This window comes from Microcaecilia unicolor, chromosome 2 (assembly GCF_901765095.1).
Source record: "Microcaecilia unicolor chromosome 2, aMicUni1.1, whole genome shotgun sequence".
In the NCBI taxonomy this organism is placed as follows: Eukaryota; Metazoa; Chordata; class Amphibia; order Gymnophiona; family Siphonopidae; genus Microcaecilia; species Microcaecilia unicolor.
The window spans coordinates 543,146,667-543,172,688 of record NC_044032.1 but is presented as its reverse complement, the minus strand read 5'-3'; the positions used below and the strand labels follow the sequence as shown (position 1 = coordinate 543,172,688).

The following is a 26,022-nucleotide window of genomic DNA, read 5'->3' as shown; positions in this document are numbered from 1 at the left end:
ATATCATGTCCTTTGATCCCTCCATCCCCAGGTCACTGATGCCATGATTAAAAGCCCCATACTGTTCCAAACAGAGCTCTAAAAATAGTGTAGGAACAACGCGGGGCTTTACCGCATCTATGATCAGAGATAATAGCATGCAAATGTATGCACGCTATTATCTCTGATCATAGGGTAAAAGTGCAGGAAGATTTTGCCTGAGCTTGCACTCAGGCACAATCCTCACACACTTGTTTGACAGGTCCGGGTTGTCAAAAGTCCAGACCTGTCAAACACAAAACAGCAAGGCCCTGGTTGCCTAGTGCCTCCACTAAACTCCCTACCCCAAGCCTGCGACAAGGGGGTTGGAGGTCCTGCAGACCTCCAGTCCCCCAGACAACCCCTGACAGAAGTTCATGGGGGAGGGAGATCCGGGGGAAACCCCTTTATATGATGGTGAAACCCCACCCAGCGCATCCCAGGATGCACTGGGCAGGGCTTGGTGCTGTCATTTTCAGGGCACAGCTGGAAGACGAGGGAGTATACTACTCTCTTCTCTAACATTAAGGTATGGGAGGAGCTAGGAAAGTGGGCTGCTAAACCACCAGGTTGGGGGTTGGGGGCTTGGTCTGCGGCCCACTGGGCCACCAGGGCTTTTTTTGATGGGGGTGCGAACTCCAGCCCCCCATGAACTTGTGTTGGGGAGGGTCGGGGGGACTGGAGATCCCTCCAGCCCTGTGTCATGTTGCTGGCTTAGGGTGGGAGGTGGGGTTGGGATTCATGGGGGGAGGCTCCTGCAGGGTGGTTTATATTAGGGGAATGGGGGGGTCTGCTATCATGCAAATGCATGTTGGACAGGGCTCACCATTCCTCCCCAGTGGTTTGTGAGAACTTGCTCCTTTTGTTTTGTGGAATGCACTGGTAGATTATAAAAATGTACTTAATATTGTTTATTACTCCTATTTACTACTGGTTGATATACAGCAGAAGTTAACCAAGTTGACTTCATGTTTCTAATATAATTTTTTTAACAGCATCTTTTAAGTTATTACCCAAATGTGAACACAATTATAATGTTAATTAATACATTTTGGATGTTACTGAATTCTATTATTCTGTAACACTGTATTTCCAGTTTTGGCACAGCATACGTCAATACAAGGACAAAATATAAACCAGTGGACTGCATTAGGAGTTTATAGCCCATTTAGTTATGTTTAAACAAATGAGAAATTTAGTGTGTGCCCATTAATAAGAAAAATAGGAATGATCTATGTTAAGGGTGTGCTAAGGCCACATTTTACTGCTGTTTGTTAAAATGGCACCTTAGTATTTTATAAAGACATATAGGTGTCTATTGTGCTCATTTTCAAATCCGATACACTTACAAAGTTACATAGGGGCTCATTTTCATCAGAGAAAAACGTCCAAAAAGTGTCATAAAGCAGCATTTGGATGAATTTCTTCTCAAAACATCCAAATTGGTATTTTCAAAAACCTATTTTACAGACGTTTATCTATGCAATTCGTCTGCAGTGCATCCAAATCACAAGGGAGCACATCAGGGGCATTTCATGGATGGGCTTAGGGCGTTTCCTAACACTTGGATATTTTAAAGCCATAATGAAACAAAATGAAACTTCAACGTTTTGGTCTAGACCTGCTTTTACAATGAATAAGACACAAAAATGCCCTAAATGACCAGATGACCCCTCTTACTCCCCAAGTATTCACTGACCTCTCCCACCCTCCAAAGATGTGATTAAAAATATTACTTACCAGCCTCTACGACAGCTTCAGATGTTATAGCCAGGTCTATTACAGCAGCAAGCAGGTCCCTGGAGTAGTGTAGTGGTCAGTGAAGTGCACTATAGAGAGGAGGACTCAAGCCCATATCCCGCAGGTCCCTGGAGTAGTGTAGTGGTCAGTGAAGTGCACTATAGAGAGGAGGACCCAAGCTCATATCCCATTCTACCTGTTACACTTGTGGTGAAAAGTGCAAGTCATCCCACACTCCCCCAAAACCTATTCTACCCATATATAGGTGACCCCTTCACCCATAAAAGCTATTGTAGTGGTGTACAGTTGGTTTTTGGTGGGTTTTCAAGGGCTGAGCATACAGTATAAAGGGGTAACTGTGAGATGTGTACCTGGCAGCATTTATATGAAGTCCACTGTAGTGCTCTCTAGGGTGCCCCATTGCTCTCCTGGGATGTCTGTGTGGCCAGTCTACTAAGAATGCTAGCTCCTGCTAAATCCCAATGGCTTGATTTTCTATGCTTTTCACTTTGATTTTTTTGAAAATGGCCCAAAAAGATAAACACACAGAGCATGAAAACATCTTCATGTGACCATTTTTGAAAATAAAAAAGAGATGTTTTGCTTTTTCAAAAATAGCCATATTTTTTGCCTCACCAATCCACTACATTTCTTTGAAGGGGTGAATAAGCATGTGGATAAAGGTGAGTCAGTCAATATTGTATATCTGGATTTTCAAAAGGCATTTAACAAGTACCTCATGAAAGACTACTGAGAAAATCAGGAAGTCATGGGATAGGAGGCAATGTCCTATTGTGGATTAAAAACTGGTTAAAAGATTTTTAAAAATAGAGAGTAGGGTTTAATAGTCATTATTCTCAATGGAGAAGGGTAGATAGTGGGGTTCCCCAGGGGTCTGTGCTGGGACCGCTGCTTTTTAACATATTTATAAATGATTTAGAGATGGGAATAACTAGTGAGGTAATTAGATTTGCTGATGATACAGAGGGGCATAATCGAAAAGGACGCCCAAGTTTTGTTGAGGACATCCTCGCAAAACGTCCCGATGGAGGGGCGGGGAAACCCGTATTATCGAAAAAAGATGGACGTCCATCTTTCGTTTTGATAATACGGGCGAGGACGCCCAAATCTTGAAATTTTGGTCATCCTTAGAGATGGTCTTCCATAGACCTGATGTTTTCTGATTTTCGGCGATAATGGAAACCAAGGATGCCTATCTCAGAAATGACCAAATGCAAGCCATTTGGTCGTGGGAGAAACCAGCATTTGTAGTGCACTGGTCCCCTTTACATGCCAGGACACCAACCGGGCACCCTAGGGGGCACTGCAGTGGACTTCATAAAATGATCCCAGGAACATAGCTCCCTTACCTTGTCTGCTGAGCCGCCCAAACCCCCCCCTAAAACCCACTACCCACAACTGTACACCACTACCATAGCCCTTACGGGTGAAGGGGGCACCTAGATGTGGGTACAGTGGATTTGTGGTGGGTTTTGGAGGGTTCACTGTTTCCTCCACAAACGTAACAGGTAGGGGGGGATGGGCCTGGGTCCGCCTTCCTGAATTGCACTGCATCCACTAAAACTGCTCCAGAGACCTGCATACTGCTGTGATGGAGCTGAGTAAGACATCTGAGGCTGGCAAAAAATATTTTTAAAGATGTTTTTTGAGGGTGAGAGGGGGTTAGTGTCCACTGGGGGAGTAAGGTGAGGTCATCCTCAATTCTCTCCGGTGGTCATCTAGTCATTTCGGCCACCCTTTTGTGCCTTGGTCGTAAGAAAAACAGGACCAGGTAAAGTCGTCTAAGTGCTCGTCGGGGACGCCTTTTTTCCATTATGGGTTGAGGACATTCATGTGTTAGGTACACCCAAATCCCGCCTTCGCTATGCCTCCAATACACCCCCTTGAACTTTGGCCGTCCCTGCGACGGAAAGCAGTTGGGGATGTCCCAAATCGGCTTTTGATTATACCAATTTGGACGACTCTGTAAGAAGGACGCCCATCTTCCGATTTGTGTCGAAAGATGGGCGTCCTTCTCTTTCGAAAATGAGCCTGAAAGTTATTGAAAGTTGTTAAATCACAAGCGGATTGTGAAAAATTGTAAGAGGACTTTACGAGACTGGGAGAGAGAGCATCCAAATGACAGATGACTTTTAATGTAAGTGCAAAGTGATGCACATGGGAAAGAGAAACCCAAACCACAGTTAAGTGATGCAAGGTTCCATGTTAGGAGTTATCACCCAGGAGAAGGATCTAGGTGTTGAAACCCTATGCTCAGTGTGCAACGGTGGCTAAGAAAGCAAATAGAACATTAGGAATTATTAGGAAAGGAATGGAAAACAAAACAGAGAATGTTATAATGCCTTTGTATCACTCCGTGGTTCGCCACACCTCAAATTCTGTGTGCAGTTCTCGGTCACCACAGCAAAAGGTTATTAGGACATTAATCATGCTCCCTTTTGAGGAAGCAACAGCAAATCTCAGCCAGAGTCAAGGAGACAGCGCAGTATAAGAGGTTTAAGGTTTGCATACAGGGAAGTTGGAGTACTTTTATAAGTTTGTTCACTATATTAACAACAAGGGGAGACCCTGAGGGAAGTGGGATTCAGTGTTAGACATAAATAAGTAATATGGTGGTCAGAAGGATAAGGTATTGATTTAGTACAATGGAGACATTCTTAAGAAATTTGAATGTATAACATGTACCACCACCAATAGGATTATCATAGCTACATTTGGGTGTGATATAATACAAGATCATTACAATTGGTTATTAATGTTATGTATGTATGTATTTGAGTTAAAAGTAAATGTGATTAAGGGCCCATTAACTGCTATAATTAACGGCTGAGTCCACTATGGAAGTAGATACATACTTAATGCACAATTTAGGAATGCCTAATATGCAGTGATGGTTCCTTTGATTCTACCACTTATCCCCCAGGGGAAGTTATGGTAAGGGTGAACTGAGCACATTAAAAATATTAAACAATACTTCATGGTATTATATAGTACCAAGAGGCATATTTTCAAAGCACTTAGCCTTCCAAAGTTCCATAGAAACCTATGGAACTTTGGAAGGCTAACTGCTTTGAAAATATGCCTCTAAGTGTATATTGGTGATACAGTTAAAATGTAATGCCAAGAACAGCAGAGTGATATACTTGGGGTGCAGAAACCCTAAAGGGAGATACCAGATAGGAGGGGAGAGATTAGTAAGCTTGACTCAGGAGAGAGACCTTGGGTGATGGTGTCCAAGGATCTGAAGGTGAAGAAACAAACAAGGCACCAGCTGTGGCCAGAAGGATGCTAGGCTGCATAGAGAGGGGTATAAACAGCAGAAGAAAGGAGACATTGATGCCCCTCTACAAGTCGTTGGTGAGGCCCCACTTGGAGTATTGTGTTCAGTTGTGGAGGCCATATCTTTATTTTATTTATTGCATTTGTATCTCACATTTTCCCACCTCTTTGCAGGCTCAATGTGGCTTACAATACATCATGAATGGTGGAAATATATTAGAAAATAGACATTTAGTGTAACAAAAGGATCTTGGGTAACATAATAATGATAAAACATGATAGTAGTATAACAAGTAGATATTGTAAGACAGTTCTGAATATATGTGGAGGAGTTGTGTATGTTCACATTTGTTGATCTTTGTGGTATGCCTTATTAAAGAGATAGGTCTTCAGTAGTTTGCAGAAGTTAGTTAGTTCGTAAACCGTTTTTAAGTTGCGCAGCAATACGTTCCATAAATGTGTACTCAAGTAGGTAAAGTTTGACGCGTGCATTAGTTTGTATTTGAGACCTTTGCAATTGGGGAAGTGCAGATTAAGGAATGCGCGGGATGATTTTTTAGCATTCCTGGGTGGTAAGTCTATCAGGTCTGACATGTAGGCTGGTGCATCTCCGTGAATGATTTTGTGAACTAGGGAGCATATTTTGAACGTGATGCGTTCTTTAAGTGGGAGCCAGTGTAGTTTTTCTTGTAGGGGTTTGGCACTTTCATATTTTGTTTTACCGAATAAGAGTCTAGCTGCAGTGTTCTGGGCTGTCTGAAGTTTCTTGATTATTTGCTCTTTACAGCCGGCGTACAGTGCGTTGCAATAGTCTAGATGACTGAGCACCATTGATTGTACCAGGTTACGGAAGACAGTCCTTGGGAAGAAAGGTTTTACTCTTTTTAATTTCCACATTGCGTGAAACATCTTCTTGGTTGTGTTTTTTGCATGGCTCTCAAGTGTTAGGTGTCGATCGATGGTAACTCCAAGAATTTTTAGGGTGTCCGAAATTGGAAGATTCAGATTTGGTGTGTTTAAGGTGGTGAATTTGTTCATGTTATGTTGAGAGGTGAGTATTAGGCATTGGGTTTTTTATGCATTAAGTTTCAGCTGAAATGCATCCGCCCATGATTGCATGATATGGAGACTTTTGTTGATGTCATTGGAAATTTCCTTTAAATCTTGTTTAAATGGGATGTAGATCATTACGTCGTCTGCATATATGTATGGGTTGAGGTTTTGGTTTGATAATAGTTTGGCCAAGGGTATCATCATTAAGTTGAATAGAGTCGATGAGAGGGGGGATCCCTGTGGGACTCCGCATTCAGGTATCCATGTGGCTAAAGTAGTCGAGTTACTTGTCACTTGGTATGATCTTGCTAAAGATGTAAAAAGACTGGAAGTGGTGCAAAGAAAAACTACAAAAATGGTATGGGATTTGCGTTGCAAACTGTATGAGGAGAGACTTGCCAACCTGAACATGTATACCTCAGAGGAAAGGAGAAACAGGGATGACATGATACAGACGTTCAAATAATTAAAAGGTATTAATCCGCAAACGAACCTTTTCTGGAGACGGGAAGGTGGTAGAACTAGAGGACATGAATTGAGGTTGAAGGGGGACAGACTCAGGAGTAATGCCAGGAAGTATTTTTTCACGGAGAATGTGTTGGATACATGGAATGCTTTCCCATGGGAGGTGGTGGAGATGAAAACGGTAATGGAATTCAAACATGCGTGGGATAAACAGAAAGGAGTTTAGAAGGAATGGATCCATAGAATCTTAGCAGAGATTGGGTGGCAACACCGGAAGCAAAACCAGTGCTGGGCAGACTTCTATGGTCTATGCCCTGATTGTGACTGAATAGATAGGGATGGGCTGGAGCAGTGGCGTAGCCAGACGGCCAATTTTGGGTGGGCCTGAGCCCAAAGTGGGTGGGCACAAAATTTTCTCTCTGTCTCTGCCCCCTTCCTCCCCGCACTCTCCTCATCTCCCCTGGCACCTCCCAATTCAAAATATAATTTAGCTCATAAAGATCCCCAAGCTCTGTCAGCTGAAAACTTCCTTCGAAGACAGCCACAAATCCCTTTTACTAAGCTTGGCAGGCAGCAATAGCAACAATGCCTTGAGTCACCGATGCTGGCACCCCATGTATGCTTAGTTATCGGTGGCTCAAGGATGTTGCCGCCATCTGCCAAGCTTAGTAGAAGGGAGTTTTAGCTTCTTTTAGAGGAGGTCCTCAGCTGATGTAGGTTGGGGATCCCCACCAGCTACAGCAAGGGTCGGGACCAGTGTTAGACATGCTAGGGCCCAGACTCTCACCAAATAGAGAACAAGGGATCACAAATTAGAAATAAAAATATGTAGACAAAAATTGAACTCAGAACCTCGGCATGTTACAGTGGAGAAATAAAATCAGAAATATATTTCTTTTTTTCTACTGAACACAATAAAATGATATCCGCTGTGCACATTTCTCAAGCTAACAAATTTCAGTTAATAAATTCAAAATAAAATGTCTTTCCTACCTTTGTTGTCTGGTCATTTTATTTTTCCATTATGTTGGTTCAAGTTTCTCTTTTCCAATTTCCTGTCTGTTAATTCTCCTTCAAGCAGCTGCTATTCATTTGTCTTTTCTCCACTCTCATTCCATTCCCTCACTACACTGACATATTGATGTTTGTTTAATTTTAGCTCTTTCCTATCTTTTTTCTTTCTTTCCTGCTCTCTGTCCACTCAAATTTCATCTTCTAATCCTTTTCCTTTTTACTTTTCAGATACCTATCTGATTTCCATCTCCTTCTTTCACCCACTAGCTCTCCTATTCCCCATCTCACTCCTTCTCCAGCCTTCATCTTCAATCTACTCCCCGTAATCACTATCATCCTCTCGTTCATTTCCTTACCACCCCCTTGGCCTTCCACATGGTTCCACCATCCCAGTGTCTGCCTCCTTCCAACCCTTCTAGCCCAGCATCTGCTCTCTCTTTCTCCTCTCTCCACCCTCTATCCCCTCCTAGCATCTTCCTGTCCTTTCTCTCTTTCCTCTTGCCCCTTCCCCCAGGGGCCAGCATTTCTCCCCCTCTTCCCTCCCACCCACATTCCAGCATTTCTCCCTCACTGTCTTCTACCCCTGGATCCTACATCTCCCTCCTTCTTCCCCCTCCTTCGCCCTAATGTTCAACATTGTTCCCTCTTTTCCTCTTCTCTCTCACCCTTGCATCCCAAGTCTAACATCTGTTTCCCTCCTTGCAGCATCTCTTTCACCACCATGAAACATTTCTCCTTCATCCCTCTCTCCCCTGTGCAGTACCTTTTCCTCCCCTCCCTCCCAGGTCCAACATTTCTCCTTCTTTTGTCATTCATCCCTCCTTCCCTCCCCACCCTACATCCAGCAATTATCCCTCTCTCCCCCCCATATCCCAATAATGATCCCCTTTCTTCTACTCTCCCATGCATGTCTCCCTCTCCTACACCCCCCTGCATCTCTCCCTCCCCCCTAACAATTTCCCTCACTCCTACACCCCTTGTGTAGCATCTCTTTTCTTTCCCTCCCCTCCACTCCCATGCCCAAGCAGCCCAACAATTTTATCCTCTCCAACCCCCCTCCATGCAGCATCACTACTACTACTACTTACTACTACTTAGCATTTCTATAGCGCTGCCAGGGTTACGCAGCGCTGTACAAGTTTAAACATGGGGAAGGACAGTCCCTGCTCAAGAGAGCTTACAATCTAAAGGTAAAAACTATGTAGTCAGTGTAGGTATCAGGAATGGGAAGGTGGTTAGGCACCAAAAGCAAGGGAGAAGAGATGGGCCTTGAGTAAGGACTTGAAAATGGGCAGGGAGGGCGCATGGCGTATGGGCTCAGGAATTCTGTTCCAGGCATAAGGTGATGCGAGGCAGAAGGGGCGGAGTCTGGAGTTAGCGGTGGTGGAGAAGGGTACAGAAAGGAGTGATTTGTCCTGAGAGCGGAGGTTACGGGTGGGAACATATGGGGAGAGGAGGGTAGAGAGGTAATGGGGGGCTGCAGATTGAGTGCACTTGAAGGTCAATAGGAGAAGCTTGAACTGTATACGGTAGCGGATCGGGAGCCAGTGAAGCGACTTGAGGAGAGGGGTGATATGAGAGTATCGGTTCACGCGGTAGATAAGACGTGCGGCGGAATTTTGGACATCAGGAGCATCACGGCACCGCAGCACGTTTCAAAGGGTTGCTGGCAGCATGTAAGAGAGAATTGCTGCACTGCTGATGATGACCCAGAAGCCTTCCCTCTGCTGCGCGGATTTCAGGTCAGACTCAGCCAGCAGCAGTGATTCTTACACGCTGCCAGCAACCCTTTGAACCGGCGCAGCAGAAGAGAGAAGGCAGCTTCGGTCCCTGCATTTTTTTCTTCGATCGTCGCCGGCAGCGCTGCCATTCACAAAGGCAGCTTCGCTCCCTTCTGCCGCGTCCATCCGGCCCACTCTGATGCACTTCCTGTGTACGTAGGGCCAGATGGACGCAGCAAAGGGGGGCGGAGCTGCCTGTGTGAATGGCAGCGCTGCCGGTGACGATCAAAGAAAAGAATGCAGCGCTGGCGGGGAGGAGAACGAATTTCTGTGAGCGACGTGGGCGGGCGGGCCTGGACGGAAAGTGGGTGGGCCTGGGCCCACCCAGGCCCACCAGTGGCTATGCCCCTGGGCTGGAGTGTAAATTTTAAGGGGCTTCAACATTAGCTTCAGAACTTTTAGTACAAGAACAGTGCTGGGCAGACTTCTACAGTCTGTGCCCTGAAAATGGCAAGGACAAATCAAACTTGGGTTTATCTTGTTGGGCAGACTGGATGGACTGTACAGGTCTTTATCTGTCATCATTTACTATGTTACTATGACCCTCATACTGTGTAGAAAGTAGGCATCAAGCCTCGGTTGTGCATGGTTTTATGCATCCATTACCCCAGACAATTTTATAAACACCTGTTTCTGTGCTTAAAACAGTTTCACTTGCAGAAAAAAAGACCTCTAAAATCACCTCCACTTAGTAACTTGGATCCTGACAAACAGCTTCTTAAGAATATGGAAGCACACCAAATGGTGGCCAATATCTACTTTTATTACTAGGAACACACAGCATTTGACAGCTCAATCTCCTGTGCAGTGCTTCTCAGCCTTCTCCTAGAGTGACCTAGCCAGCTAGGTTTTCGAGATCACTACAAGAAATATGTAGGAGATAAATTTGTACATATTGGAGACCCACAGAATGCAAATCTCTCTCATGCATATTCATTGGTAATCCTGAAAAACCGACTGCCTAGGTTGAGAAGTATCACTCTAATAATGGCCCATACCTCTAGGGGCGACACAAGGTCTATATTGTTTACTTCTAGGGAAAATTGATTGGAAACAGTGGGATTCAAACCAAGAACAAATCCCTGTTTTTATCTTTTCTTATCTAAACAGCTAGATTGCTGCCAGCATATACAAGCAAATTATTATTTCAATTTTTCCACACAGCAGATCACAAAGCCTTGTCATAATTTCTAAGAGCCTTTCTGATGAAATAAAAGCAATTTCTAAATTGGACCATTCAATCTTGTTCTGCTCAGCTTCGACTTTTGTATAGATTAAAATCTATGTTACCAGCAAGTGATTTTTGTGGAGTTATAAGGAGTATGGTTTTGTCACGGCTTGATTACTGCAGCATTCTATATCTGGGTTTGAGTAATTCCGGGATTAGAGTGCTGCAAATGGTACAGAATGCTGCAGCACGACTGGTTACTGGTTACGCCCATTTTGAAACAGTTGCACTGGTTACCAGTCAATTTTCATATTCAGTTTAAGGTACTTTGTTTTGTGTATCAAGCACTCTATTTGCCAGCTCCACAATACTTGTGTGAAGAAACAGTGTATTTTAAGCATGTAAAATGTATTGGCTATTTTCTTGCATTATGTTTGAAGTGTATTTCTCCTATTTGGCCAGCAGATGGTGCATGTTTATGCTTAAATCTATAACAGAGAACTGACTATTCTTTCTTTATTTGGCACACAGATAATAGGAAGTGACTGTAGTTATGTAACCAGTTTTTATTTGAAACTTGACTGTTCTGGGCTCTGATTGGCCTGGAGTTTTGAAAATTACCCAGCAGATGCTGACTGTTGCTTCAGTCGTAGCCAGAAAGGTAAAAGAGATAGATCTCTTTGCTGAGGCTCTGTTAACAGTTATATGTCCTGACCTTCTCAGGTACTGTTTAGACAGTATATAGATGTTTAATTAGTGTTATAATTGATCCATATTTCAGTTACCTGTTATTGTATGCTAATTGCTCATTGTTTTGTTCATTGCTCCAGTGTGAGAATAAATACATTTGTTTGTTCATTCTGCCTGTCTGGACTGATAAAGAATCCTAGTGGTTTGTGTGTTGGGTCAGTGAGTGCTTTCTGGGAACTGTGGGACCACTGGGAGTGTGGCTCCAGTAACCTAGAAATCACTGGGGATAATTTGAGAGCGGGAGACTCACCCAGAGGCGGTTATGATCCAGTCGGTAGGAGGAGGCTGCTAGTGTAGAGAACAAGCAGCAGGTGCAGGTTGCCCTGAGCTGTGCTGGGGATAGACCCTCTGAGTGGCCACGGGGTAACCCCAGGTGAGTGGCTAAGCATTTTGTGACAACTTGAAAGAATGATTTTGTATATAGATCTGAGACGGAACTGCGTGTTTCATTTCATCCATGTGTCAGTATTAGATACAATGATACAAAATTTTCAGCCTTCACCATTGCTGGGATTCCCATGTGGAATTCTTTAAAGGGGCAGCTACGTTTATATACACAGATTTTACAATTTAAACTATCTTAAGACATCCCTGTTTGTTAATGAATTTATGTCATTTCAGCCATAAGAAGTTGTAGCTTAAGTGTAACAGCAGATTACATTATTTGCAGACAGAGTTTTAAATTTTTTAATTCTGTATGTTTTTGTTTTTTTTGTATTTTGCTTATAGCTGTGTTTGTGTTTTCTACACCGCTTAGGTGTAAATGGTATAAAAATTTGACAAACAAAATAAATAATAAAATTACTTTAACACCACATGCATTCAAGAAGGTCCTGAACTGGCTCACTTTTCATACCTTGCTACAAAACTAAGGGGTCCTTTTACAAAGCTGCAGGAGGGCTAATGTGCAGGTAGTGTGCACCAAATCGGCACTACCACCGGGGTAGCGCATGCACCCGTCAGTAATTCCGAGTTTGGTGTGCCGAACCCTGCAGAAGAAAATATTTTTCTATTTTCTACTGCAGGGGGTGTTCCCGGTGGTAATCGGCAGCGCGGCCACTTTGGCGCACACAGCATTGTTACCATGTGTGAGCCCTTACCACTAGGTCAACAGGTGGCAATAAGAGCTCAGGCCGTAAATAGTGGTTAGGGTGGTGGACTTTGGTCCTGGGAAACTGAGGAACTGAGTTCAATTCCCACTTCAGACACAGGCAGCTACTTGTGACTCTGGGCAAGTCACTTAACCCTCCATTGCCCCATGTAAGCCGCATTGAGCCTGCCATGAGTGGGAAAGCGCGGGGTACAAATGTAACAAAAAAAAAAAAATAGGCACACACTAGTTTTAATTTTTGCACATGCCCATTTCCCAGCCCATTAAAAAATGGCCTTTTTCCCAGCCATGGTAAAGAGTGGCCCGGCGTGCACCACAATGACGCGCCCACACTACCGCAGGCCACTTTTTACAGCAGCTTTGTAAAAGAACCCCTAAGAGAAAGTTTTGCAAGTCAATGTGCAAGTCCAGCAGTTTTCGCATGAAGCCTGTAGATGTCAGTATGAGTCTGCCAGACTCATGTCTACAATACTTTCAGTAGGAAGGATAGGGCAAAAAGTCCCAAAATACGTCAACCAAAAGCTATAGAGAATTCCTTCTGAAAAGCTGCATTGTGAGCACAAACCTTCTTGTGAAGTATGTCCCAAATTCAGCCGTTCCACAGACATTTCAGAAGTGGATTCTTCCTTCTGGTTTGCTGCTTCAGTTTCTTCTTGGATGGTGTCCTGTTGCACAGAAAAGTATCATCAAAGAGTGTCTGCATAAGAACAAGAAAGTAGTGAACCTGTGCTTATGCATGGATTTTCTAGCATTTGTCTGCTTTATTAGGATTTATAAACCGCCTTTTTGAAAAATTTCACCCAATTAATATGACCTCACCCTTTTGGACTGAGGTGAGGTCACTTTTGAAAGGGAATATTCAAAGCAACCTTACCTGCAAGAATGAACCCAATCAGTGCATTTTCACAAAGTTATCACACCTTTGGACAGTTGGATATAACTACCCTCTAAGCACTTCTTTTCAACAGGAATTTGAAAACATTAATGCACATACCACATAGTTCCTCTATGAAACAGGGCTGTAACAAGCCATTACAACACCCTGTGAAATCACACACCATGGCGCTCCCTACATCCCCTAGCATCCATCCTCTCCCGAAGCTCCCTGAAACCTCCCCTGGACACCCTCTCCAGCACATCCATCTCCTCCCAGAAAGTCTCACCCCGGCCCCTACTGCCCTCCTTGTCTCCCTCCCATCCCTTCTCCCCTAAACACATGATGCAACATCTCTACCTCTACCTTTGCTATACCCTTCCCCCCCACCCACTGAAATACCCCTCTTCAAGCCTTCCAGTACTGAGTGGGTAGAGGATCACATCCAAGAAGCACAGCAATGCTTCACAGAGCCTCCTTCTGTGGGTTGTTGCGAGGCACTGCCGCCCACATAACAAGAGGAAGTGTGTATCAAAGGGGGTGGAACCCCACTGTGCCTCACAATATGCTAGAGCAGGAGCCTCTGTGGAGTGTTGCTGTGTTTATTGGACATGATCCTCTACCAGTGACTGGAAGATTTGAAGAGAGGTATTTGGGTGGAGGAGGGGAAGAAAGCAGAGGTGGACTGACAGTGGTTGGGGCCACTGGGCAGTAAGGGTCATTGGGCCCCCCCAGCCACTGCCTGCCACCCCACTGCCGATCCCTTGTGCAAATCACAGACCCCACCCCCACCCCGCCACAGTTGCTGCCTCCCTCCCATACACTACAGACCCCTACAAGTGGGTCCTACCTTGAAGGGCTCTGGTGGTCTAGTAGCATCTATGAGGGCAGGAAAGAATTCCACTCTTTCCTGCCCACTGCTGCTACTCTGCCTGTGCCTGGCACCGCAGCTGCCGTGTTTTCAAAATGGCAGCCAAAACTTCCCACAGTAGTCTTGTGGGTCTCGGAAGTCTCATGAGACCACAGGAAGTCTCGGCAGCCATTTTTAAAACACGGCGGCACTAGGCACAAGCAGAGTAGCAGCAGTGGGCAGGAAAGAGTGGGATTCTTTCCTGCCCACGAAGATCGCCAGGGAGGGCAGTAGTGTGGCAACACTCCATACTACAAATCCTAGGGCAAGCAGCTGCTTCCCATGTCTGTCTCAATAGCAGACTATGAACTTTTCCTCCAGGATTTGTCCAAAACTTTTTTAAACCCAGATACGCTAACCACTGTTACTACATCCTCTGGCAAAGAGTTCCAGAGCTTAACTATTCGTTGAGTGAAAAAATATTTTCTCCTATTTGTTTTAAAAGTATTTCCATGTAACTTCCTCAAGTGTCCCCCAGTCTTTGTACTTTTGGAACGAGTAAAAAGTCGATTTACTTCTACTCATTCTACACCACTCAGAATTTTGTAGAGCTCAATCATATCTCCCTTCATCCGTCTCTTTTACAAGCTAAAAAGCCCTAACCTCTTTAGCCTTTCCTCATACAAGAGGAGTTCCATCCACTTTATCATTTTAGTTTCTCTTCTTTGAACCTTTTCTAATTCTGCTATATCTTTTTTTTAGATACAGCGACCAGAACTGAATGCAATACACAAGGTGCGGTTGCACCATGGAGCGATACAAAGGAATTATAGTATTTTCGTTCTTATTCACCATCCCTTTCCTAATAATTCCTAGCATCCTGTTTGCTTTTTTGGCTGCCGCTGAACAGAACAGAAGATTTCAGTGTATTATCAACAACGACACCTAGATCTTTTTCTTGAGTGCTGACCCCCAAGGTGAACCCTATCATTAGGTATCTATGATTCGGATTATTCTTTCCAATGTGCATCACATTGCATTTGTCCACATTAAATTTCATCTGTCATTTGGATGCCCAGTCTTCCAATTTCCTAAGGTCTTTCTGCAATATTTCACAGTCTGCACATGTTTTAACAACCTTGAATAGTTTTGTATCATCTGCAAATTTAATCTGATTTCCATATCGTTTATAAGTATGTTAAATAGCACTGGTCCCAATACAGATCCCTGCGGCACTCCACCGTTCACCCTTTTCCATTGAGAGAAATGACCATTTAACCCTACCCTCTGTTTTCTGTCCAATAACCAATTCCTAATCCATACATAAGTACATAAGTAGTGCCATACTGGGAAAGACCAAAGGTCCATCCAGCCCAGCATCCCGTCACCGACAGTGGCCAATCCAGGTCAAGGGCACCTGGCACGCTCCCCAAACGTAAAAACATTCCAGACAAGTTATACCTAAAAATGCGGAATTTTTCCAAGTCCATTTAATAGCGGTCTATGGACTTGTCCTTTAGGAATCTATCTAACCCCTTTTTAAACTCCGTCAAGCTAACCGCCCGTACCACGTTCTCCGGCAACGAATTCCAGAGTCTAATTACACGTTGGGTGAAGAAAAGTTTTTTTTTTTTTCGTTTTAAATTTACCACACTGTAGCTTCAACTCATGCCCTCTAGTCCTAGTATTTTTGGATAGCGTGAACAGTCGCTTCACATCCACCCGATCCATTCCACTCATTATTTTATACACTTCTATCATATCTCCCCTCAGCCGTCTCTTCTCCAAGCTGAAAAGCCCTAGCCTTCTCAGCCTCTCTTCATAGGAAAGTTGTCCCAGAACCTTGACTCATATCCCATGACTCTTTAATTTTCTCAGGAGTCTCTAATGAGGAACTTTATCAAAAGCTTTCTGAAAATCTAGATACACTACATCAATCGGCTCACCTTTATCCACACATTTATTTATACATAAATTAAGTTTTAAATTATTTCAAATGGTTATACCAGCTACAGTTATGCGGATGATATACCAGTGTTAATACTAGTTAATGCGTCCTTACAATAGGTGTCAGTATTGGTTAACATTTGTTTAGAGGTTATTGGAGCCTAGACGATGAGGTATAAGCTCAAACTTAATGAAGAAAAGACCAAATTTTTATTACTGGATTATAAACCTGTTCCTATGGAGACCCATATAGTGGTTGGTGGTACTTCATATCCCCTCCTCCCTGGTTACATGATGGTGTCCACTTTACATAAAGCTCTGGTGAAGAGTGTCCTCCCTAAGAATTTTGGTTATATTAAACAAAAATGGGAACAGGAATTGGGAAGGTCCCTAGAGGGGTGGGATGTACGGGCAACACTGAAACATATCCCGGTTCTCTTAATAGATGAGAGGTATCGCAAGTGCGGGTATAGGGTGATAATGAGGGCATACATGTCAGGACAGCAATGGGGACATATAAACAGAACCCGGGAGGCAAAATGTACCAAATGTGACCATACACCTCATACGTTGTATCATGCTTTTTGGGGATGTCCAGGTTTACGAGCCTTTTGGGGCCGGGTGCAGCGGTTTTTGTCCAAAACAACACGGGTCCCGGTAGGGGGGATTTGGGAACACTTTGTGCTAGATACCCCATCAGCTTTTAGGGCGCAGGCGGCAGGACTGCGGATGTGGTGCCACAAAGTATGCTTAGTGGCACGTAAAACTATCCTTCAGAAATGGATATCATCGGAGCTGCCGGCATACTGGCAATGGAGGAATCAGGTACACGAATTTGCCACATGGGAAGCTAGGGAGGTGAAAGGGAGCCCGAAGCAGAAAAAACATTTTCTCTTGATATGGAGTTCTTACATACAAGGGCTAAGTCCAAGAGGGCGAAGCTTGCTTCTTAACCTGCTGTGAATAAAAGTAGAAGGCTTTACGATGAACATTGTTCTTCACCCTGGTAGTGGTTGGCACAAGGGGGAGGGAGGGGGGAGATAGGCCTACCTGGACTATAAGGAGCTAAGTCCAAGTAGGCAAAGAGGAAGTAAGAGGTACATGGGAAGTGGGGGGGGGGGGGGCGGGGGGACAGGGAGAGAGAAGGGAAGGATAGGGGTGGGGAAGGGGATAAAAATGTTAAAGTTTGCTGATGGAATGCGGCACATGGGAGTGAGGAGCTATGTCAAGTCTTTGGATATCTGCACCCTTAAAAGGTGAAATAAGTTTGTTTCGGTTAATATGTTATCAAGGTAGATGCTGAATATCTGAAAGCAGGAAGGAAGGGAGGAGGGGGGGGGAGAAAGTAAAAAGATTGATGACTATCAGGCTCATTTTCAAAGCACTTAGCCTCCCATAGTTCCATAGAAACCTATGGAACTTAGCCTCCCAAAGTGCTTTGAAAATATGCCTCAATATGTTTCATTAAGTAAATGTTACAACCCGTCTTATCTCTATGATGGCTGATACAAAATACTATGTAAATGTGATCCCTATGATGTCATTAATAAAAATTGTTGAAACATAAACCTTTGCATTATGTGTTTCACCTCAAATGGGTCGTTTGCTCCCATGTTAGAATCTTTATTACAGCTCAGTAGTAATGATTCAGCACTAAAACGAAAGGTGTTTTTTTTTTTTAACAAACACAACAAAATTTAGCACATTGTTTTTTGTTTTATATCGGAAGCAATTTCTTGTTCAGTTTGAATGAACTTTTCAAGCGCTACCTCCTTTAGTGTGGTGGTTTTACTGCAGAATTTTCAATGCTAAAACCTCTACTATATCACATAGTGACATCAGCAGGGGTAAATCCAGAGGCATGCTAAAAGATAGTGCCGTTCATTACACTGGACTCCTAGATTCCAAAAGGGCCAGCCTGTCCACTAGGCGAACCAGGCATCCACTTATATGGCACTATTTGGGTGGTAGCAATGATGCTGCAATCATGGTGTCTGTAGAAGATTCATCGCAGCTAGAATGGGGCCTTGAGGATTTGCACATGCTCAAGGCTTGCAGTGTCCCCCACCCAAAAGAGTTCAGAGGGGGCAGGTCCTGCAGACCTTGAGCAGTGCACATACTTAAGGCTCTGCATTGACTACAATGAATCTTCTACAGACACCAAAACTGCCTATTGGCACTGGTGCCACCCCATAGGTGGCAGGCAAGATAGGGAGGCTGCTGGACACCTTGTAGGGAAAGATGTAAGATGTGGGGAGGGGGATATGGGTACTGTTCCCTCTAAGCTGAAAGGGAGTCCTCAAACTGCATTGCTACGGGGGGGGGGGGGGGGGGGGATTGCTTCAATGTTATATTTTCAATAGCTAGGTACAAGCAGGTTCCCTGGAGTCCTGCAGAGCTTGCTCGTTCCTCGCTATTGAAAATGTGATAATGAAACAGCACCCCCACCCAACACACTGGCAAGACTGTAGGTGGAGGACTCCTGCTTAGCTTTGAGGGAATGGTTAAGATAAGAGGTATGGAAGGAGAGAGATACTGGACACCACAGGAGGGGAAGTGGAGAGATCAGGGCCGTGCCAACATAGTAAGCGCCGCAGGGGGGCGCCTGCCTTCAAGGGTGCCACGCCATCAAGATGTATTAAAAAAAAACCTTACTCCTCCGCTCCATCCCCGATTCCCTGGCGCTTTAAATTTACCTCACTCCGCCTCCAACGTCTGCGCAGCGTCAGTGAAAGCGCTGCCTGTCTGACGTCTCTCCACCAGCCTTCCCTTCGCTCTTTCGTTCCCTCTGTGTCCCGCCCTCAAGGAAATGACGTCAGAAGAAGGCGGGACACAGAGGAAACGAACGAGCAAAGGGAAGGCTGGTGGAGAGACGTCAGACAGACAGCGCTTTCACTGATGCTACGCAGACGCATGAGGCGGAGAGAGGTAAATTTAAAGCCGGGGGGGGGGGGGCGCATGCGCTCACCTATGGCCAGCTATGGTTTATAAGCAATTTGAGGATGTAACTTATTGTTCTTCAATTCTAATAATACAGCAGTGCCTTCTATAAAGGCAAGCTAAAAATTCTAAACAAACTCCACAACACCCATTGCCTCAGTCAAGGAAGAAGGCCTTTCAGCTTGTGAGCTAGCTAAGTTAAAGTGATTAACATCGCCAAACCTTCCGAGATTTTACCTAAGATGCATTATAAACTTAACTGCTTGCATTATAAACTTAACTGCTCATGCCTCTTAGTAGACCTAAAAATGAAAACTGGATAGGAATAAGTAATATGTTCACTCCTTACCGTCAGCTCTCTGGATACACTGTTAGATTTAGGTCTCCTCAGAATGAGCTCTACATGAGTTGTGTCCTGTTTCAGTTCCAATGGAGACTCATCCACTTTGGCTACACCTTCAAACACCAGAGAGTTGCTTGGTGATGGAGCAAATGTTGTGCATCCTTTCTCCTTCTCCTCAGTCCCATTACAGACTTCACCATTCATGGTATCTTTTCCATCTACCTGAAGAACAGAAGGGAAAATGTAATGGTGCTGGGGCCGATTGATAACAGTGATCATAATATGATCAGCAGGGCCGTGCCGATGCGGTAAGCGGGGTAAGCGCCGCAGGGGGCGCCATCCTCTGGGGGGTGCCGCCGCTGCGTGCTTACCTTGCCCCTCCCGCTCCCATGTAGGAACTGCCCGCCCTCTTCTCCCCCCCAAGATCCCTTTCCTTTTTTTTTTCTTTCAAATTTACCTTCCTCCGGCAGCGCAGCATCAGTGAAGGAGGCGGCACTCCCAGTCCCGACGTCTCTAGCCTTCCATTCGTTCGCTCAGTGTCCCGCCTTCTTCTGACATCATCCTTGACGTCAGAAGAAGGCGGAACACTGAGCGAACGAATGGAAGGCTAGAGATGTCGGGACTGGGAGCGCCGCCTCCTTCACTGACGCTGCGCTGCCGGAGGAAGGTAAATTTAAAAGGAAAAAAAAGGAAAGGGATCTTGGGGGGGAGAAGAGGGCGGGCAGTTCCTACATGGGAGCGGGAGGGCAGGGGAGAGAGGAGCATAGATGGGAAGGCAGGGTTCATGGAAGGGAGAGAGGGGAATTGCTTGATCGGGATGAATGGTGGGGGCAGGGGACAGATGGGCATGGATGGGTGGGAGGGTAGGGCTCAGGGAGAGAGGGGAATCGCTGCCTTGGAGCCAGGCAGGTGGGGGGGGGGCGGTGCCGCGGGGGGGGGGGGGGCGGCGCCAACTGGTAGTCTGCAGGGGGGCACCAGAGACCCTTGGCACGGCCCTGATGATCAGGTTTGATATCGGCTTTGGAGTAAGTACACACAGGAAATCCAATACGTTAGCATTTAACTTTCAAAAAGGAGACAATGATAAAATGAGAAGAACGGTGAAAAGAAAAACTTAGAGGAGCAGCTGCGAAGGTCAAAAATTTACATCAGGCATAGACATCAGGCATGGATGCTGTTCAAAAATACCATCCTGGAAGCCTAGACCAAATATATTCCGTGTATTAAAAGAGGAAGGAAGAACAAATGAAAGCCGGCATGGTTAAAAAGTGAGGTGAAGGAAGCTATTAGAGCTAAAAGAAAATCCTTCAGAAAATGGAAGAAGGAACCACCTGAAAATAATAAGAAACAGCATAAGGAATGCCAAGTCAAATGCAAAGCGCTGATAAGGAAGGCAAAGAGGGACTTTGAAAAAAAGACTGTGTTGGAGGCAAAAACACATAGTAAAATTTTTTTTTTAAGTATATTAAAAGCAAGAAGTCGGCAAACGAATTGGTTGGAATGCTAGATGGCTGAGAGGTAAAAGAGGCAATCAGGGAAAACAAAGCCATAGTGGAGAGATTAAATAAATTCTTTGCTTTGGTCTTCACCGAGGAAGATTTGGGAGAGATACCAGTGCCAGAAATGGTATTCAAAGCTGATGTCAGAGAAACTAAATAAAATCTCTATAAACCTGGAGAATGTAATGGCTCAATTTGACAAACTGAAGAGTAGCAAATCTCCTGGACCGGATGGTATTGATTCCACAGTACTGATAGCATTGAAAAATGAACTTGCAGAACTATTAGCAATATGTAATTTATCTTTAAAATCAAGTTCGGTACCGGAAGATTAGAGGGTGGCCAATATAACACTGATTTTTTAAAAAGGTTCCAGAGGAGATACAGGAAATTATAGACTGGTGAACCTGACATCAGTGCCGGGCAAAATAGTAGAGACTATTACAAAGAAAAACAGAGCACATTCAAAAGCATGGGTTAATGAGACAAAGAGGGGCATTTTCAAAAGGGATGTCCAAGTTTTGATTTGGATGTCCTCGCAAAACGTCCCAATCCAGGGGCAGGGAAACCCGTATTTTTGAAACAAGATGGACGTCCATCTTTCAATTCGAAAATACCATCAGGGACGTCCAAATCCTTAAATTTGGTTGTCCCTAGACATGGACGTTTCTGATTTTTGGTGATTTTTGAAACCAAGGACATCCATCTCAGAAACGACCAAATGCAAACCATTTGGTCATGGGAGGAGCTAGCATTTGTAGTGCACTGGTCCCCCTGACATGCCAGGACACCAACTGGGCACCCTAGGGGGCACTGCAGTGGACTTTCTAAATTGCTCCCAGGAACACAGATCCCCCCCCCCCAAAAAAAACCCACTACCCCCAACTGTACACCACTACCGTAGCCCTTACGGGTGAAGGAGGCATCTAGATGTGGGTACAGTGGGTTTGTGGTGGGTTTTGGAGAGCTCGCTGTTTCCTCCACAAACGTAATAGGTGGGGGGGATGGGGCTGGGTCCGTCTGTCTGAAGTGCACTGCTCCAACTAAAACTGCTCCAGGGACCTGCATACTGCTGTCATGGACCTGAGTATGACATCTGAGGCTGGCATAGAGGTTGGCACAAAATATTTTGAAAGATGTTTTTTGAGGATGGGAGGGGGTTAGTGACCAGTGGGGGAGTAAGGGGAGGTCATCCCCGATTCTCTCTGGTGGTCATCTGATCATTTCGGGCACCTTTTTCTGCCTTAGTCGTAAGAAAAACAGGTCCGGGTAAAAACGTCCAAGTACTCGTCAGGGACATCCTTCTTTTTTCGATTATGGGTCAAGGCCCGTCCAAGTGTTAGGCATGCCCAAGTCCCACCTTCGCTACGCCTCTGATACGCCCTCTTGAGCTTTGGCCGTCCCTGCGACAGAGTGCAGTTGGAGACGTCCCAAATCGGCTTTCGATTATACCGATTTGGATGTTTCTGTGAGGACGTCCATCTTTCGATTTGTGTCGAAAGATGGGCGTCCTTCTCTTTCAAAAATGAGCCCGAAAGTCAACATGGATTTAGTGAATGGAAATCTTGCCTCACCAATCTATTACATTTCTTTGAAGGGGTGAACAAACACGTGGATAAAGGTGAGCCAGTTGATATAGTGTATCTGGATTTTCCAATGGCATTTGACAAAGTACCTCATGAAAGACTCCAGAGGAAATTGGAGAGTCATGGGATAGGAGGTAATGTCCTATTGTGGATTAAAAACTGGTTAAAAGATAGAAAACAGAGAGTAGGGTTAAATGGTCAGTATTCTCATATCACCCCTCTCCTCAAGTCACTTCACTGGCTTCCGATCAGATACCGCATTCAATTCAAGCTTCTCCTTCTTACCTACAAATGCACTCAGTCTGCTGCCCCTCACTATCTTTCTACCCTCATCTCCCCTTACATTCCCGCCCGTAACCTCCATTCACAGGATAAATCCCTCCTCTCAGTACCCTTCTCCACCACCGCCAACTCCAGGCTCCGCTCATTCTGCCTCGCCTCACTCTATGCTTGGAACAACCTTCCTGAGCCCTTACGCCAAGCCCCCTCCCTGCCCGTCTTCAAGTCTTTGCTTAAAGCCCACCTCTTCAATGCTGCGTTCGGCACCTAACCCTTACCGTTCAGTGAATCCAGACTGCCCCAATTTGACTGCCCCTATCGGACCAACCGTTCACTTGTCTATTAGATTGTAAGCTCTTTGAGCATGGACTGTCTCTCTTTGTTAAATTGTACAGCGCTGCGTAACCCTAGTAGCGCTCTAGAAATGTTAAGTAGTAGTAGAAGGGTAGATAGTGGGGTTCCCCAGGGGTCTGTGCTGGGACCGCTGCTTTTTAATATATTTATAAATGATCTAGAGATTGGAGTAACTAGTGAGGTAATTAAATTTGCTGATAACACAAAGTTATTCAAAGTCTTTTAAAAACCTGTTTACCCAAACATTCCCTTTCTATCCCTGACCCTAAGATGAGTTTTGCATTGCCATCTGCCCTGGAAGATGCGATTGTTCTCTACTTGCTTTGTTTATTGCTTCTTTCCTTTGACAAATTTATGGAGTTTCTTTCTGATTGTTTGATTAACTGTACACCACTCTGATTATGCTGAAGGGCAGTATATCAAGTTAAAAATAAACTAAACTCTTCAATTAGTGCTATATACGCTTTCCCATTTTATTGTTTAGGTTTCTAGCATTTTATATACAGACATTTCAAACTGTGTTTTATGTTTCTATCTACAAACTGGTTAGAAATTGATAGGAACAATTTGCCATCTTTACTCTGCCCTCCTGTTAAAAGGCTTCTGGCTTTCTTTTACTGGTGTTGCAACCTCTCTATTAGGATGCCCTAACTTCCCTGCTTTGATAGTATCCTTCAAATATACCTCACTCCGAACCATGAGCTCCTGAGTGACTGTCAGCCCCACCCTCATTCTAGTTTAAAATCTGCTCTATCTCAATATTTTTGCCACCAGTCTGGTTCCATTGACTTCATACCGCCATGGTAGAAGCAAAGCAACTTATACATATTATACACAGGTACGTTGTCCCTAGTGGGCTCACAATTTTTGCACCTAGGGCAATGGAGAGTTAAGTGACTTGTCCAGGGTCACAAGGAGCTGCAGTGGGAATTAAATCCTGTTCCCCAGGTTCTCAGACCACTTCACTGTTAGGCTGATTCCTCCATTCCAGTTAAGGTAGAGTCCATCTTTTTGGAATAGGCTCCCCTTTCCCCAGAATGTTGCCCAGTTCCTAACAAATCTATCTAAATGATACCAAAATCTGCAATAGGGTAGACACCCCTGATGATGTAAAGGACCTAGAAAAGTAAAGAATGGTCCAGAACTTGGTAGCTAAGATTTAATAAATGCTCAGGAGGGAAGTCTCTTTCAACTGAAAGGAAGCTCTGGAATGAGAGGACAAAGGATGAAGATGACAGGGGATAGACTCAGAAGTAACCTGAGGAAATTCTTCACGGAAAGGGTGGTGAAGTTGTGGAATGGCCTCCCAGTAGAGGTGATGAAGACAAAAACATTATCTGAATTCAAGAAAGCTTGGGACAAGTACATAGGATCTTTAAGAGGGAGTCTAGATGGCATGGATGGGAAGACTGGATAGGCCATTTGGGGACCGATATTCAGACTATGGGAGGTAGCCAGGCTGCCTCCAGCAGGCAGCACTGAGCCCAGCTATTCAATATCGGGCCATTTCCAGTAACCAGCATTGAATATTCGGGTTATTTTTGGGCTGGTTCCAACTTAACCGGCCAAGTTGATATTAAGTGCTGGCCAGTTAAGTTGAAACTGGCCAAATATAGGCCTGCTATTGATGCAGCCAAATTTGACGGCCAAACTTAGCCAGCAATGTGCCAAAAATCAGTGGATAGCCAGTTATATCACTCAATATAACCAGCTATCTGCTAGGCACTGACCGGTAATATTCAGCAGGAGACAGTTGGCTATCTCCCACTGAATATTGCTAAGTATCATTTAACTGGTCAGGTGCTATTCCTGGCCAGCTAAATAGTTTTGAATATTGGGGAGGGGTGGTCTTTATCTGCCTTCATTTTGCTATGTTTCTATGTGACTCTCAATGCAAAAGACCAGATAGCACCCCTCTTGCCACTGGACTGCTGCATACGTCTTAGTAAAGGCAAGTTGTTTAATTATTTAAAACTTGCTAAGATAGCCTTAAAATTTTATGGTATATAGTTTGCTTTTATTTACTTTTTGCTTCTCAGCAAGTGCAAATAAATTGTTTAGGGCAAATGACTTGCGGATGAGTAATGAGAAAGGTTCAAGGTTCTCCTCCTCGTTCTCTTAACTGGGATAAGTGACTATATTAAAAGATGTACCAGGGAAGGTTGGGTGGGAAAGAAGACTGAACTAGGCCCTGCTCAACTATCTACTAGTTATATTTTAATGCTCTAGGCCAGGGGTGTCCAACCTCGGCCCTTGCCAGGTCGTGTTTTCAGGATTTCCCCAATGAATATGCAATGTTGTGAGCGGTAGAGAACAAACCCTGAATCTGATCAGTTCAAGTGTTTGGATTGCAGTAATGTGGATATTGTCATGGGTCCAGATCAGTCAAGATTTCTAATATCTCTTCACAGCACCTTTTTTAAAAACAACTACATCTGCAGATAAGCAGTAGGAATTTATTCTCATCGATAAAGTTGTTTCAAAATGATTATTTAAAAATTTTGGATTGCAGAAGTGTGGACACTGTTACGATGAAAGATCAGTCAAGCTTTGCAAGATCAATCAAGCTTTACAAGATCTTATATACAACGTTGTATTAAGAATACTAAAGACAAGCAGCGATAAAACTGATTAAGGATAAGACTGATAAGAAGCAGAACGCATATGATCAGTTAAATGTTTTATAGGCTAACAGAGAATGAAGTATATTTTTTATAATAGATATTTGTGATAATATAAAGTTTAAAAAATGAAGAGATAATACTTGTCATAGTTATGTAAAGTGTATGGGAATGAATATGCATGAAATCTATTTGCATACAGTGGAGGCGGTGCATGCAAATAGATCTCATGCATATTCACTGGGGAAATCCTGAAATCCCAACTGGATTGTGGCCCTCAAGGACCAAGGTTTGACAACCCTGCTCTAGGCTGTAACACTTGTTTAAAA

General features: G+C 44.3%; 1 protein-coding gene across 1 annotated transcript in view; it reads right to left on the bottom strand.

The window, feature by feature from the left end:
- LIMCH1 (LIM and calponin homology domains 1) overlaps nt 1–26,022 on the bottom strand; it is a 633,274-nt gene that overhangs the window by 93,393 nt on the left and 513,859 nt on the right. The window contains exons 21-22 of the mRNA XM_030191338.1: nt 19,361–19,576; nt 12,966–13,065 (exon numbers count right to left, since the gene is read on the bottom strand). Of these exons, the coding sequence (XP_030047198.1) occupies nt 12,966–13,065; nt 19,361–19,576 (316 nt within the window). The remainder of the gene's footprint in view (nt 1–12,965; nt 13,066–19,360; nt 19,577–26,022) is intronic.